The following is a 17,592-nucleotide window of genomic DNA, read 5'->3' as shown; positions in this document are numbered from 1 at the left end:
GTTTCCTTTGTGTCCCCAGATATTGATGAATGTGAAAACAATCCTGACATCTGTGACGGCGGTCAGTGTACCAACATTCCTGGAGAGTATCGCTGTCTCTGTTACGATGGATTCATGGCTTCCATGGACATGAAAACCTGCATCGGTGGGTGTCATCAGCAAAGGACACATGTTTATGGACACATTGGCACACACGTATATGCACACATAAACACAAGAACAGGAAGGGTTCTTTGTTATTTTAAGAACTCAAATTATTTGGGGTTGGGGTTGTGGCTCAATGGTAGAGCTCTTGCCTAGCACATGCGAGGCCCTGGGTTCAATTGATTCTCAGCACCACATAAGAAAATAAAGGTATTGACAACTACAACTGAAAAATAAATATTAAAAAAATTCAAATTATTTTACTAGAACTATAGAACCTGAAAAGGGAAAATTACTTAGAGGAAAAAAAAAACCCTTCAAAGACAGAGGGTAATTTGTAATACTGTATCTTGCAAAGGGGTTACACTTTAAATTTTGTCTTTCTGTTTTACTATTATGCTGTTTAATTTAAAACATAGTTTTTAAATTATGCTGATGAGTAATTATGCTAACCAAAGTATTGAAAAATGCATTTTCCAGATGTGAATGAATGTGACCTAAATTCGAACATCTGCATGTTTGGGGAGTGTGAGAACACCAAGGGATCCTTCATTTGCCACTGTCAGCTGGGTTATTCAGTGAAGAAGGGAACCACGGGATGCACAGGTGGGTTCCAAGCTTCCGGGGTTTCAAAGGCCAATCTTCAACATCGTTGTTCCCTCACATTTCTTAGACCTGTTTCCCACAGCCAGGCTGCAACTGTGTGTGTGATGAGTGGCAAAGCTGGGGCATGCAGGAGGCGTTTGGCACTTATCTGGCAGCACACTGGCTAAGCCACGCACTTTGGAGCTGGCCATGTGTCCTGTCACAGGGCAGGAGAGTGGAGGGAGTCTGGGTCTGCTGTACTTCCGGAGGCATTTGCTCCCTTGGCATGACTGCTCCCTGGTGGAAGACACATAAAGAAGGGGCACAGAAAGACCTGGAGGAATCCCAGTTTTCATTCATTTTTGTAGTTCTAAACTACTTAAAAATTGAGTTCTATTTAAGCAGTTTCCCTTTCTGTTTTACCCCATATTTTCTTCCTTTTGTTTCACTTCTTTTTACACTCACTTTTGTCTTTTCTCTGTGCCCAAATTGTATTTCTTTTTTTCTCTCTTCCTCTTCTTTGTCCCCCTCCCCTTCACTTTATCTCCTGTTTGTTTTCTTCACTAATTAGCTTTAGTCCTTTGTAATTAGCTTTGGTCCTTTGTATAGAGGTTGGGCTGGAAAGTACCAAAGTCAAAGTTTTGGACCAGATGTCCCTCAATACTTGATTTAAGTCCCTATGTGGTATTTTGCTCAAAGCAGGGGCTGAAGGGCTTTGGCTACAACCAAGGCAGACCCCTCTAGGAAGGGACACAAAATGAAAAGAAGAGTACTATGCATGCTCACCACTAGCTGAGTTGATTCAAGCCAACAGTGTGCGTGTGTGCTTGTGGGTACACACATACATGTATGATTTCAGCACCTACAATGTGTAATCAGTGAACTGGGTAGAACCAATCATATCTTGTATTCTAGAAAGTTTTAGGCAACCAAATGTATATAGTTTATACATACACACATACACACATCACACACATATGTATGTGTGCATATACATGGACTTATGTGTCTCAATGATGAAATTTTATTCTTAAAAGTGTATCATTAGGCAATTTCATCATTATGAGAACATCATAGAGTTACACAAACTAAGACACTAGGTATCATCATCTTATGGAACCACTTTCACAGGTATATCTGTTGTCAGGTGGCACATGACTGTATATGTGTCTGTAAATGTACATATATATGTAATATGTGCACATACACACACACTGATAAAAGTATCTGGTCACATTCCAAATAGCATTTTCGGGGAACATTTTTCTGTATTCTCAAATAAATACAAGAAATAAACATATACACCAAATGATAGTTTTCAAAATCTCTATAAATCAATAAATAACCAACTATTATGTATTTTTTCAAAAAGAATTGATTGTTCCTTTAGGAAAATGTCGGTCTTCTTCTTCATGAAAAATATGTATAAATATTCATAGAAAGGAATAGCAGAATCTCTTTGGGGAAATAAGGTTTGTGCTGACATCTATAATCTGATGTAATCTGTCCTCTGCATGAAGTGTTGTCTGGGCCTCTGCATATTGTGGAGGATGGCTGTCATACCCACCAAGGGCAGCAGCTGTTGCATGTCACTCCTACTAGGAAGTTGGCAGTGTCTTCTAGGAACAGGCCTGTTTGATTTGCTCAGGAACCTCAGATCTTATTGGAGTCCAAAACAATTTAAAGTGATATAATGTTTTCTCTGTTTAGTTCTATCTTTACTTTAAAATTGTACCTACACAGAAATGCACTTGGAAGTAGAAATAATTAGCTTTGTCTAATCGTTTTTTCTTACTAATTATGGCTTCTCAGACGTGGACGAGTGTGAAATTGGTGCCCACAACTGTGACATGCATGCCTCTTGTCTGAATGTCCCAGGAAGCTTCAAATGCAGCTGCAGAGAAGGCTGGGTGGGGAATGGCATCAAATGTATTGGTGAGTTTGCAAACGTAAATATCTTTGCCAAAGCTCAACGTTCTTTAAAGGCCCTTTGTACAGTTGTTAATTCACATACTTGAATAGGAACGTGTTCTTCACTTTTAATTTATTCTCTTGTAAATCAAAGTCTGTCTTTTGTTGCAGGGATAATTCCTGCCTAAGAGTTTCCTTCAGCCTTAACATAAATGGTCAAATTACAACAGGATGCCTTGGCATCTGCTTTTTCACGCATATTGTTCAGTAAAAATTACTTGATGTGCAGCCGGTGATCCAAACAGCTGTATGATGAAAAATGACTAATATGTTCTCCCTAGCCTTTTCATAGAGTAATCAGCAAGATTTAAAACCCAGTGAAATAAATGGAGGAAATGAAAAGGTTTTTTTTTTTTTTTTTTTTTTTTAGAGATCCTTAAGTCTGTAATAAGTAGTCGATCCTAGCTCCTTACTAGAAAACAGAATTCTTCTTCCAGGCAAATCTAAGGGTTTTGTTGGATTCCAAGAGGTCTGATTCAAAGAAAGGAGAATGGGGAAGGCCATTTTTCCCAAGTTTTATAGCTCCTGAGCTGGAATCTAATAATAAGTCTTTTATAGCTGTGAGGCAGGGGACTGGATTATACCCTTGGTGTCATTCACAGTGCTGTTTTAATATGCTCAGTGTTTTACATGCCTTAACAATAAAGCATTTTTCCAGCTGGTAAGAATTATCCAGGTCAATTTAAAATAGAAAAGAAAGTAAGCTGAACTGACCTCCCCATGATGATTTCTCATTAAAAGCTTATAGGCCTGCAGTAAGGATTAAATAATAGCCCTAACACTTCTCACAAATAATATAAGTTAATTTGAGTCTACTTTTTATCCATCCAAATGTTTTATATGTGTCAAATGTTTACGAGCCAACTACAGAAGGTAAATTATCATAGTTTCCAGATAACTTTGCGGCATTAACATCCTATGATAGCTTCATTAAGTTTACAAGAAACCTACTTCTAGTCTAGCCATCTCTCACAACTCTTCAGCCATATCCTCATGCCACTTGTCTGGTCCCATGTGTCTAATGGTTTTCTCCCCTGCAGCCTCCCGTTTATGTGCTTCTTGTCTGTTAGTCTGGCCAACTATCACAAGTCAGCCTGTCTCCAATACAAGTGATTTGACGATGTCCAGGCACCTGTGTGCCCAAATGCCATCCATACCCATCCTTTTCATCTTCATTTCCCTGGCTATTCTGAGTCTCTCTGTCCCTGTCCTTGTCTTTCTGTCCCCTTCACTCCCCACCATGCTGAAAGACCACCCCCCACCCCTGATATGTTCGTTTGTTCTCTCTCTGTCTTCCTGAAATCCATTTTTCACACAGCAGCAGCAGAACATGTAAACCTCAAAATTGACCTTTCCATGGTCATCATTTCAACCCACTGAAGTTAGGATAAACCCCAGCTTCCTTCCCATGGCTCACAAGACCCTGCAAATGCCTCCACTCTCTCTAGCTTACTGTCCCCCTGCCCTCTGTCCTCTGCACTGTGCTTTGCCACTCTGACCTCCTTGATTTTCTGGGTCACACCAAATGCTTACTCTTTGATTTCTTTGTATATGCTATTCTTTTTGCAAAAAAAAAAAAAAAAAAAAAAAAATACTCCTTCTTACTTCTATTCAGTGGACTAACTCTTCCTTATCCTTTAGAGCTGAATTAATTAAAAGTTACTTCCTCAGTGAGGCCTTCATTGTTCCTATAGTCCAAATTAGATGCCCTTTTTATTCTCTTATTGCACCTTTTAATGTTTTTTATGATGCATATAAAAATATGTGATTTTTTTTCTGTGCTTAACGTCTGTGGTTTGCACTATTTGCACATATTTTTGCTTCCTCATCTATAAAATCAACTTGAAAACTCAATGCAAGTTTCCCTGCTCAGTAGTACCTTCCAAATGGTCCCTTTTTTAGTAATAAAGGAAACAGCAGTAAAGTTCACTCTCAGCTGAAGTCAGAATGAAGTCTGACACTGGTTTTCTTTTAATTGTTAGTCAATTAGATATCTACAAAATCCTTGAATTGGTAGTTCTGGCCTATACCTGTGGCATGGTTATTTTGTATTATAGGTATGAGATTTTAGTGAATTGGAGCCGTGTCCCTATAGATTTGCTAAGACTCCATTTGGCCAGTTTCTATTTAAATTAAAACCTTTCTAGGTAGTTAAGTGTTTGTTTTCATTTCTGACCTTTGTTGCTACCTTTTTTTTTTTTTTTTTTTTTTTTTTGACATACAGATCTAGACGAATGTTCTAATGGAACCCACCAGTGTAGCATAAATGCCCAGTGTGTAAACACCCCAGGCTCATACCGATGTGCCTGCTCCGAAGGGTTCACTGGAGATGGCTTTACCTGCTCAGGTGAGTGATAGGCCTCAGAATGCTTGGATGTGTGTCTGTCATGGACTACTATATGTGCTTTCCTTCTATGAAGAAGACTACAGTTAAAGAAGGCTAAATGATGATCGTTCTCTCTTACTCATTTCTAGTACAGTGGTAAAGAAGCACAGGCTTTGTCTAGATCGTACCATCTCAACTGAAATCTTTGCTGTGCCACTTATTACCAGTATAACCCTAAGTCATCACTTAACCTGTCTGACCTTAGTTTTCCTATTGCTGTTTTAAAATGAGCGTAGTAATAATAATGACATTTCCTTTTTTTTTAACCACTATAAACAGATGATACAGAATGACTGTTCACCTTTTTTTAAGATAAGCACTACTATTTAATGTGTTTATGAAGAGTCTCAATAGCTTATCACATGTTGACTAAGTGGAATAATACATGTAGGAGACGTAGAAAAGCAACTTCATAAGAGCGCAATAAAAGTTTCCAAACTGACGTTTTAACTTCTGTACCATTTAGCTTCTATTTATTCCACACTCTTTGAGAATAAAACATTGTCTCACCTGCATATATAAGACTAGATCATCTTGCTGGACAAAAGTTGAATAAATAAAGATTTAAAAGATTTAAAATTTAAAAGATTTAAAATTTAAAGATTGCCAGGTGCTGTGGCACACGCCTGTTATCTCAGGAGCTCAGGAGGTTGAGGCAGGAGGATTGCAAGTTTAAATCCATCCTAAACAACTTAGCAAAAGCCCTATCTCAAAAAACCAAAAGGGGTGGGGGTGTGGCTCAGTTAAGCACCCTTGGGTTCAATGTCTGGTACTAAATAAATAAATAAATAGTTTTAGTTTGTAAGGTAGGTGCTTCTCATCATTGACAGCAAAAATGCAGACTCATCATTGTCAAATGTCTCTTTAAGAAAACATGTTTATTCAGTCTTGAAGCTTTCTTTTTGCTTTTAGACCTTAGCTAGTACATTTTTCCTAGTTTTTTTGTTGTTGTTGTTGTTGTTGTTGTTGTTGTTGTTGTTTTGGTTTTTGGTTTTTGGTTGTTTTGGTTTTTGGTTTGGATTTTTTTTTTTTTTTTTTTTTGGTGGTATCAAGGAAAGAACATGATGGCTTTGGTGTTAGACACTGCAGACAGAGCTAGGCTCATGCAACACACTAGCTCAATGTCACTCTCACAACTCCCTTGACTGCCCTGACCCTTGGGGTTTTCCTCCTCTTCACTTCACGGAACTGCTGGCTAAACTCAATGAAAAACGCATGTCAGGCCCTGGAACACTACTTGGCGCTCACTGCGTGTTTGTTTCTGCCCATCTCCTCTTTTCTGCTTCATAGAATTAAATAAATCATCTTTAAAATCCATGAGTAATGCATGACTGTTTACATAATTAAGATGAGAGTATTTTTATAAGATTGTAATGACATGAAAGAAACTTTCCCCATTCCCATAATGTCTCTAATTGGCTTTAGAGTACTTGGATCAGTGAAAGCACACGTTGCTTATTCTCATAATACGATAATGTTTTCAAATGAATGGATACCTTTTTAAAGTTGCCTCCAACATTTTTTGTCATATCTAATAATGTTCTTATAATACAAATACATCAGATTGGCATTAAAGAGAAGTAAGATAATTACATGGGAGAGGCATCTGTGTTAATCACATTGAATGTTAAGGGTAGGTTAAATAGCTCTACTATCAAGTTTGTTGTACACCCTTAAAGTGTGAATGTGATTAATTGCGGTTTTATGTTAATGAGCACTAAGTCAAGCCAGTAAAATTGATTTAGTTATAGAGCAAGGAAAAACGTGTCATGAAATTTGGAGCTTAATAGAGATGTTGTAATTTACTTCTTCCACAGATGTTGATGAGTGTGCAGAAAATATAAATCTCTGTGAGAATGGACAGTGCCTCAATGTCCCGGGTGCATATCGCTGCGAGTGTGAGATGGGCTTCACTCCAGCCTCAGACAGCAGATCCTGCCAAGGTGGGTCACTAGGATTCCAACTCATTTTCAAGTTGGATCAACTACAGCATATGAAACCACAAAAAGGGCTGGAACAGGCTCCACCTGGAAGCAAAATACATAGCACATGCTGCACATATAAAAGTCATTCGTTTAAGCGTGGATTATTTTGCAAAATGAATAATGATGAAGGCAGCTTTCATCTCTTATGAAGTTTTCCTGGCCAAGGGCCAATAGTTGGAAGTTTGGCTCACTCTTTTTTTAACCACTTCTTTTTTTTTTTTTGTCTCTTTTCTTTTTTTATCACTAAATGAATGACATGTGGCAAAACTATTCAGCTTTTAAGATATGATCTATTACTTACCCAAATCACCACTACTTATTGTGTTTATCAACATTTAAAGAACTCATTTTTTGGCATTGACCTTTCTATTTGAATCTGCCATCTGTATGTCTGGGACTAGAAGCCTACTTCAGGGATTCATTAGGGACTTTTTCTTTCTTAATAGCAATGTCTCCTTCCTCAAAGTTATGATGTTATTATCCCTCTTTCATAGAAATGGGACTTTATGTCTAGTATGATATCTTTCCAAGAAAAAGAATTTGGATTTTCTTTTAAATTAAGAGATTTAATGCATATTACACATAGTCCAGGCCATCAGCATGTTACAGGGAGTGCAAAATAAATGAATAAAGAAAAGAGATTGCAAATGATTCACATATTATAGGGCTTCAACAAAACTTGCAATTCACAGAAAACCTTAAAAAAAGGAAAACTCATGCCAACTTCTAGGGAAAGATGATAAAATGAAAACTGAGTAATCTTTCCCCCTACTCTAGTGCCTCATCAAATGAATAGAAATATTAAGTACCAGTATGTTCCCACCACCCAGCCATGTGGGCATGTGCGCACGCGCACGCACACACACACACACACACACACACACACACACATTCACACCAGCAGCAGCAACAACCAAGCACAAACCGTACATTCTGGGGAGGTTCAGTGTAGATGCTGGGTTGGCTCCATCACTGACAGTGGTACCTGAAGGAAATAAGTGCCTAAAAGATGATGAGTTTTCATGAACCTCCACCAGTATGGGTTGACTCAGAATGAGGGGGTGAACAGTAACCCCTGGGGAAGAGAGCATGGCACTGAAAGCCTTCCTGCTAAACTAGAGAGAGCTTCATTTTTTTCCCCAGTCCTGGTTTCTTTTTAGCACTGAAGCCAATTAGTAGAAAATGTGAGTCGATGTGGGTAGTGAATTACATGATTTATCATTAGTTTCAGCTTGACAGGGAGCTGGAAAAGGAGCAAGTCAGCAGTAGCCAAACACTGCTGCCAGCAGGAATTCTTTATACGTAGACAGACTTTCCCCTCCATAAATTTGTTCCTCTATCTATGGCATAAGCCCTTCCACAGCTTCTCCCCAGACCCACCCCCCAAGGTGGGGCTAAATAGTTAAACAGTTTACTTCCTTCACTTGGGTTTTCTCATATGTCACTACCATGGGAAGAAATCCCAAATTAACAAGGCAACTGAGGGTGAGACATGTGTAGTTCACCCTCACCTAGACCCTCTCTACCATTTGGCCAAGCACCAGCCTTTCCAGTCCCAAAAATGTAATTCCATGGCTCTGCCAGTTTTTCTTTGCTCTTGTCTTATCTCTTCCACAAGCCGTGGTCATCTGGACAGTTTCTCCTGAATTCCTTAATTGAGTTCCTTAATAATAAAATGATTTCCCATCTTATTATAAATATATGCCGCTCTGAATTTACCTTCTGATCAAAATTTTCCACTCAGCATCTACTTCTCACCACAAATACTCAGAATTTCTATGGAGTCCCCCAAATTACTGGAGTTGGCCACTTCTTAGTATTCTCCGCCAAAATGAGGGAATACAAAATCTAGAGGAAGCACATTGGGACATTTGAGGACTCATTAGATACAGACCATTTATCATACTGTCTGAAGACAGAACAAAGGCCGGTTCATCCACAAAGAGCACATGGAGTCTATTGGAGCTCCTCTTGAGCACATTCCCCTCTTCCTCCACCTCAAGAACCTTAGGGTTGCTAAATAGCAGCTTTCATGAAATCCAGACCCCACGCTGTCCTCCAAAGAGAGCCCTGATCAAGAAGGACAGATATCAAGAGAGTCACCTGAGCTGTATCAAAGTGAACAGAAACTCTGAGACAGTGGCCTAAGTAGTGTATAAAGAAGCTAAAAATAGACAATAGAAATTTCCAGGCATCCTATGGAAACAAAAGAACATACAAAAAAAAAAAAAAATGAAGAACCAATCCACAGTGAAACATGTCCTATCAAGAAATAAATTCGGAATTTACTCTGAACTGAAAAAATATTTATCAATGAATCACATGGGAGTATAGTTAATTGAAACATTTTCCTTTAAAGTAATATAACCTATGAGAAAAACTGTATACTAATTGGAATATATCTGAGTTGAACTGAATTCTAAAAAAAAAAAAAAAAGAAAGAAACTCGTATGAGTTTGTCGGGATGAACCCAACTACTATGTATAACCATAAATCTCTAATAAAAATATTTAAAAAGGAAAGTAAATAAAATGTAGATTATTATGATCAGAAAAAAAAGGAATCAAACAGAAGGTGGAGTAAAATGGCTATTGATCTCTGTAAGAATCAACACTGAACAGTGTTGAATAATGGAAAATGGCCATAAATATTGAAAAAGTGAAAATAATATAAATGACAAAAATAAAGAGTTGAAGGAACATACAAGTGGTAATTTTCTTATTGTTCATTACATATACAATCTGGTACTATCCAAAAACTTGCATTTGGACTTTGGCATCAAGATAAAACATGATAAATTTTTAGTGTTTTTCATTCTTGGATATTAGAAAAGTATTATAAAACTTTATATGATTAAAAATTGATCTGATGCATATAAACTGTTTTAGTTTCTATGAGTATGCATATGGAAATTCTGGGATGCTGTTCATCATGAGTGGAAACATTTTTCAGTGATTTGTAGTTTTGCTATTCTATTTTCTGTATTGTTTGCTACCTTTTCTGTTTTGTTATCAATGCTTTCCTGTGTCTTTTGAATTTTTGAGTGTCATTTAAAAGTAATATGCATACTTAACAGAGATAATGCTATTAACTTTCACTTAGAGATTAATACAACTCAGTTATGATCCAGCTAAATGAATCTTTGATTATTCTCTTTAGAGAATAATTTTATTACCACCACCACCCCTTCTAAAAAAGAAAAAACACATTTACACATCAGTTGAACTTTTAATAACCATACTTTAAATCTAAAATAGTTTAAACAAATAAATTTTAACTATTATGAATGAACAGAAGACCATTTTAGACTTATGATATATTATCTTAAGACAGCAATTAAGAATGACTTGTCGAGTCTAGCCTAAAATGACACATGTGGTCTACATTCTTGGAATATCAGGCAATTGATGTATAAAAATGTCCATCTTTTTTATAAGTAGAAGTATAGATTATTCCATTACATACACCTGGATGCCATCATTTTCATGAATAATGAGCACTAATATCACATTGATTGACCTTGGGTTAAACCCTCAAGGAAGAGTTTTATAAATTGAATTTATAATTTTTATAGCTATTTTAATGAAATTTGAGAGAATGTGTGGGCAGTGGATCATCATCTTACATGGTATTAAGAACAAAATTATTTCCCTGTTTATAACTCATTTTATGATAACATCAGATTACAGAATAAAAAAGAAGTACAATTTAAAAGATAAACTTAAATTTTATTATCTTTAATATTTTAAATTGTTTTTATTTTAATTTACCAATTATAAAACATATAAAAAACTTAATTAGAAAAAAATGGTTTTTTATATCTTCTATATATAAACATTAGTTGTTTGCCATTTACACTACCTATCCAGCCAAAGAAAAAGAAAATATCTTTACTGCATTCAGACATCTGTAGAGTTAGGAAACTCACTAATGTTATACTTTAAATCAAAATTTTAAAAGTGTTTGTAAATAAGAGATGATATTTTTTAATCTTCAGATATTGATGAATGCTCCTTCCAAAATATTTGTGTCTTTGGAACATGTAATAATTTGCCTGGAATGTTCCACTGCATCTGTGATGATGGCTATGAACTGGACAGAACAGGAGGGAACTGCACAGGTATGGCCAGTCAAGGGTTCCATTGTGTTCCAGTTAGCCAAAGTAAATATTGGGTGCTATATAGAAAAGTTTTTCAGATTTCTGCTTAGATGATCTATTGCATTGTGTTATGCAATTTTCTGAGAAAGAAAAATATATTTTTTATTTTAAAACTATGGAATTAGTCATTTTTAAGAAACAGCTTAAATGTCTAACATGAAGGCAGTAAAATATCCTCTTTATAGATGTATGTGAATGTGTATGTAAATATGTACATACATACAATTTTAGTTAGGCAAATAGTGGCATAATTTTTTTATTTCTCAGAATTCCAATACTTTATTACTATTTAATTATTAAGGATGTTAAATGGTATCATAAATACCAAGAGCCTTATACCATTTTTGGTATACAAAGGGATTTAAGATTTTTTATTTCATTGTGCTGAGGAGTCCTTCCTAATCTTTAATCCACATATTTTTAAAAAAGTCCACCAGACTCTTAGGAACAACAATATACATGAAGAAAGTAATGTTATTAATTAACATGGCCATTTTAAATGTTTTTAGATATTGATGAATGTGCAGATCCCATAAATTGTGTCAATGGTCTGTGTGTCAACACACCTGGTCGCTATGAGTGTAACTGTCCACCCGATTTTCAATTAAACCCCACTGGTGTGGGTTGTGTTGGTAAGTAAAAGTTTTAGAAATGAAATGAGCAAATAGAATTACATAGAGGGAAATATCTAAGTTCTCTTGGCTAGGAACTGTGATGCATATTTGTTACAATTAATTTAAAAACAAAATAATCCCTCCCCTTTAAAATCTCCACTTTAATTTCACGTTTTTGAATGACAGCTGATTAGCAACTAGCTACATTCAGAAGACCATTTTGGGCACAGTATCTTCGAAACCAAGAAAATGTGCAATGGAAATTTGAGTTATTATTAAAATTATTGATAAAGTTGTATTGCTATACCTTTTCCATTATGTAAATTATTTTTTAAATTACTTTAAACATTTTTAAAGAATCCATTAGATGCATATGATAAATGATGAATATTTTTACTGAAAGGCTAAGTATAAGCAAACTATGTGCCAGCTGTTCCTCTCCAGGTTTTATTTCAAAGATATTAACTCTCAAACCTATACTCAGACATTCATAAGCCATTCATTGAAGTATTATTTGCAGAGACTAAGATTTAGGTACTGTTTTTGGAAAGTACATGGATTTAAAAAAGAAAAAGGCAGTTGTATGCCATGAAGTCCACAGACTAAATATTCACAAAGCAAGCATGATGGGGAAAGTTTATAAAAATGAGATGAAAATAGAAGAGCCCAGTAGAGGAAGAGGTGGGGGAGGCATTGGGGAATTAAATGATCCAAATTATGTTATAGATATATGAATATATAAATATATTAATGTTACAGTGAATCCCACCATTATGTGTAATTATAATGTCCCATTAAAATTAAACAAAAACTAAATGAAATATATGATAAAAATAACCTTATGTAAATTTTAAATTATATTTACTTTGCAAAAATACATGTAAAAAACTACCAACATTAAATACACGTGGATGATTGAGTAATAGAAGCAGAAATGGAGAATAGGGATAAAAGAGAGAGAGGAAGGGAGAGAAGAAAGGATGAATAACTTCAAACCTAGTAGGAGAGGGACCATGAGTTAACTTGCCTTTCTGTATCCAAGATTCAGCACCAAAAGCAAAATGAGAAAAGGAGAAATAAGTAAAACAATAAGAAAAGTGGCCCAAATAATTCTAAAGTGCAGCCAGACATGAAAATTACTTTATAGACTGGTAAGAACTTTGTGCTTTACTCTGATTGAGAAGAGAAGCTATTGAAGGTGATTTACAGTAGTGTTTCTGAGAGTTTAGTCTAGCTACAGAGGGAAAAATAGGGTTAAGGATGGAAATTGGCAGATGAGTTAGGAAACCATTGCAGTAATCCAGGGAAGAGACTGGAATTCAGTGGTAGAGACAGTGTGATTAGTCGGATTCCAGATATATTTTGAAGGTATTACCAGACTGAATAAGGATTGAGAGAGGAAGTCAAAGGTGACATCATGGTTATTGAAAATGCATAGCACATTTTCTGTGTGGAGTATGAATATCAAAGAGTTTTATTTTTAGACACGTTAACTATGAAATAAGCAATAGACATTTAAGAGGAGAAATCAAGCAGTTGCAGAAGGGTCAGAGGAGAGAAAAGAGATAGAATTCTAAATTTGAAACTTCTCAGCACAAAAGTAGTGTTTAGAGCCATAGAATCAAAATGGTAACAAATTGAGACCAGTCTGAGATTCATTAATCCTTTACATAGAGAAGTCTAAATTTTTAACAGACTGACCTTCTAAAAACCTGCAAGGTTTGTTATGAAGATTGATACTAAACCACGAAAGAATGGAGATAAGAGGAGAGGAACAAGATGGGGTTATCAATATTTCCTTGATATGATAACATAACCTTAGATTAACTTACCCTGGTGTTTTTCTATTATTCATAAATCCCTGATACAGATTGATTGTACTAGAATTTTCTTGCATTCACATTATTGAAATGCCCAGAATGTCCCAAATGAGAAATATCTTTTTTAATTCCATAAGTATCTGAGAACGTAATCCACATAAGTTTCCAAACACTGGAAAAGTCTGTCGCAGTTTGCTATGTATGATTCAATCTTGAAAAGGTTCAAGGCAAGAGATTGTTTTGTGCCAAACATTAAAACAAACCTTTCATTATTATTGTACAAAATTTGAATTTCATCCTTGGAGTGTCTTTTGCTAACCCTAGCAAGGACAATCTTATGCTCTTTTGTTGCTCTACAGACAACCGTGTGGGCAACTGCTACCTGAAGTTTGGTCCTCGAGGAGATGGGAGTCTGTCCTGCAACACGGAGATTGGGGTGGGTGTCAGCCGCTCCTCCTGCTGCTGCTCTTTGGGAAAGGCCTGGGGAAACCCCTGTGAGACATGCCCACCTGTCAATAGCAGTAAGTACAGGGCTGGAGAAGAGGGAACCAAACAGCCCACTTCATTCTTGGGCTGGGGGGCGGTGGAAGTAGTGAGGACAAAAAAAAATGGATTTGTACTAATTAGATTATGCTGAAACTAGCCAAGAGTGTTTTATATAAAAGAAATTTTAATTCCTCTCTTGCTATTTTTTCATGATATGTTTTTTAAAAAGAAAAACAGTTTTAACCATAGTCCAATATGAATGGTAATAATATCAATTCTCCATAGTATCACAGATGAAGGCCATTCTCGGTTCTTCTCAGAGGTAATTAGTTCAGGTTCATAGATGGGTCGTATTTTCGAAGTCAGTCATAGAATACCTTAAATTGAAACATATGCTCTGATAGGCAAATGAACTCAAATTTTTGTACTGAAGAGTCTTGGTTTTACCTACTAGCCAACTCTACCTGTAGAGATGTGATATAAATTGTCTGCAAAGGAATTTTTTTCTTCAAAAACAAATGTTTTTGTTATTCTACTGTATCTAACACTTATGAAGTAGTGATCTTTGCTCATGTAAAATATAACTTTAAATGTATTTGATAGAACACTAAGGGTGAACACCCACCCCCCTTAAATGTATGTCTTGAGCCCAGCAGTTGCTGAATGCTTGCTTGCTCATTGTCTCAGCCACTTGGACACAGGTATCAAATCTGTTTTCTGTTATTTTCTAGCTGAATATTACACCTTGTGTCCCGGAGGTGAAGGCTTTAGACCTAACCCCATCACAATCATCTTGGAAGGTAAGTTCATGGGTAGATTCAAATAAGTTCATGGGTAGATTCAAATAAGCTGGTACAAGAATTTGTGAGGAGCAAACACAACAAGATTAATTAGCAAAATTACAGATTGGCCTTCAGTTACAAGAATGTTAAATAACTACTTTTCTCAATAAGTAAAATCCACTGCAGGGATCTGATGTCTGATTGTTCTGCATAGAAACTACCATTGTCCTCCAGCTTGAACCATCCCCCACTTGGTTGTATCAGTCTTCACAGAATGGCAAAGTTCTCCCACAAAGCCCAGAAAATCCATGGTCAAAATAAAACCCCCACTTAAGTGCGCATTTGGATGCAAGCAAGTCTGTGGGTCTAACAAAATTACACGTGGAAAGCCCTGACATTAACACTGGTCTTTCGCCATGGCATTGTTGTGAGTGAACTGTCGCTCTTTTTGTAGACATTGATGAATGCCAGGAGTTACCAGGTCTCTGCCAGGGTGGAAACTGCATCAACACTTTTGGAAGCTTCCAGTGCGAGTGTCCACAAGGCTACTATCTGAGTGAGGAAACCCGAATCTGTGAAGGTGAGGTGAAGGGACACCTGTTCACAACAAAATCACTGCTCAGGATGAGGGTTAATCCCCAAATTCTACCAGAGGATCTGTCAAGACTGGTTCATAGTGTTTTCTTTTCATATCAATGTTGCTAAGTTGTAGGATGACAGATAATTTTAATCTATAGCTCATTTGCTATAACTTACCATGATTTTTCTGAGTAAGAGGACCATTTAAATATAAATTGGGATGCTGGGGTTGTGGCTCAGTGGCAGAGATCTTGCCTCGCACACGTGAGGCCCTGGGTTCGATCTTCAGCACCAGATAAAAATAAATAAACAATAAAGATATTGTGTTCATCTATAAATTTCTTAAAATATATTTTAAATAAAATGGGAAAATAGAGTATGAAAACATACAGTATTAAATACATAGTTAATGAAAATATTAATAATGTATTCAATATAAGAAAAATAGGTAAGCATAAATGTAATGCGAATATTAAGTTAATATTGTTCAGTTTTATTCTTGGTTTGTTTGTTGTTGTTTGCACCTGGGATTGAACCCAGGAACATTCTAGCACTGAGCCACACCCCCAACCCTTTTTATTTTTCATTTTGAGACAAGGTCTTGATAAATTACTGGGGCATGGAACTTGTGATCCTCCTGCCTCAGCTTCCCAGGTCTCTGAGATTACAAGCATGGTCCCTTGCACCTGGCTATTCAGTCATTTTTAAACATTGGATATGATGCAAAGAAGTTCAGAGGTTATGTGGACCCCTTCTTGCTTCTGTTCCCTCACATGGCATTATAATTAACCTTTTTAGGTACCTTTATTGTTACTAGACTGGAGTTTCTTTAACCAAAGTCCATACTTTATTTATATTTATCACTACAGTAGAATCTCAGTATTTATTTGTTGAATGAACGATGCTTCTAAAAATGAACATTAAACATGTACATAATTCTTTTGGTTATAGCCTTTTTTTTGAAACATGTTAGGTAAATGATCTGAAAGAAATGTCATTTAATAAGAAAAAAAAATATGCAGCTACTCTGCTTCTAGAATCTCTCAATAGGTGTTGATTTAAAAGGAGCTATAAAGTTTCTCATAACTTGCATTTAATTGAAAGTTGAAATAAAAAGCAGGCTTTAAGGAAATTATATTTGGAGAGTGTGAAGTGAATTTCAATTAAAAAATATATAGGTACCAAGTAAATTAATTTTTGCCACCTTAGAGTAATTTCTTTATAAGATTTATATTTCTGTTTTAATATTGGGGAGTATTTTTTTTCTTTTGAAGGAAGATATACCTGTGTCATCTAAATGTGTACCTTGAATATTTTCTTTATTTCTAAATTTTGTATAAATATGGAATTAGAGAATCATCTATGCTTCTGTTCAGTAATCTAAATAACATGAATTTATCAAAAGTATATTTATTAGCCAGGTACTATGATGCACACCCATAATCCCAGCAATTTGGGAGGCTAAGGCTGGAGGGTCACAAATTTGAGGCCAACTTCAGCAGCTTAATGAGACCCTCAGCAACTTAGTGAGAACCTGTCTCGACATAAAAAAAAAAAAAGTATTAAAAAACTATGGTTACAGCTCAGTGGTATAAAGCACCTGGGTTCAATCCTCAGTAAAGAAAAAATAATTTTATGTATAATTTATATATATATATATATATATATATATATATATAAAATCTTTATTAATTTGTGGATATTTTGACTGTTCAAGATATTGATGAGTGTTTTGCACATCCCGGTGTGTGTGGGCCTGGAACCTGCTACAACACCCTGGGAAATTACACCTGCATTTGCCCACCTGAGTACATGCAGGTCAATGGAGGCCACAATTGCATGGGTAAGTACAGGCTGCTAAGATTAATTAATTAAGCTAAGATTAATTAATTAAGCCGTAGTTGTTGACTACACACATAAGGCACTTCTTTCTCAGAATTATTGCTCAGAATGTTTGGAAATTAAATTTTCATGAATATTGAAGTATTTAAGAATCTCATAGACTACTTTGCCTTTTGGCTATATAGTTACATTTTTTAAAAATCTAAAATAAAAATTTTCATCAAGTTTTGCAGCTATGT

The 17,592-nt window shown here is 35.8% G+C and overlaps 1 protein-coding gene across 1 annotated transcript in view; it reads left to right on the top strand.

Annotated features, from left to right (window-relative positions):
- The window catches only part of Fbn2 (fibrillin 2), a 218,122-nt gene that overhangs the window by 165,543 nt on the left and 34,987 nt on the right, over window positions 1-17,592 (top strand). Inside the window, exons 30-40 of the mRNA XM_076855914.2 lie at window positions 20-145; window positions 625-750; window positions 2,542-2,664; window positions 4,925-5,047; window positions 6,904-7,029; window positions 11,069-11,191; window positions 11,740-11,862; window positions 14,024-14,185; window positions 14,882-14,950; window positions 15,387-15,512; window positions 17,229-17,354. Coding sequence (XP_076712029.2) covers window positions 20-145; window positions 625-750; window positions 2,542-2,664; window positions 4,925-5,047; window positions 6,904-7,029; window positions 11,069-11,191; window positions 11,740-11,862; window positions 14,024-14,185; window positions 14,882-14,950; window positions 15,387-15,512; window positions 17,229-17,354 — 1,353 coding nt within the window. The remainder of the gene's footprint in view (window positions 1-19; window positions 146-624; window positions 751-2,541; window positions 2,665-4,924; window positions 5,048-6,903; window positions 7,030-11,068; window positions 11,192-11,739; window positions 11,863-14,023; window positions 14,186-14,881; window positions 14,951-15,386; window positions 15,513-17,228; window positions 17,355-17,592) is intronic.

The sequence above is a fragment of the Callospermophilus lateralis genome, chromosome 5 (assembly GCF_048772815.1).
Source record: "Callospermophilus lateralis isolate mCalLat2 chromosome 5, mCalLat2.hap1, whole genome shotgun sequence".
Lineage (NCBI taxonomy): Eukaryota > Metazoa > Chordata > Mammalia > Rodentia > Sciuridae > Callospermophilus > Callospermophilus lateralis.
Note: the sequence above shows the minus strand (reverse complement) of the source record. Positions and strands in the feature narration are given on the sequence as shown.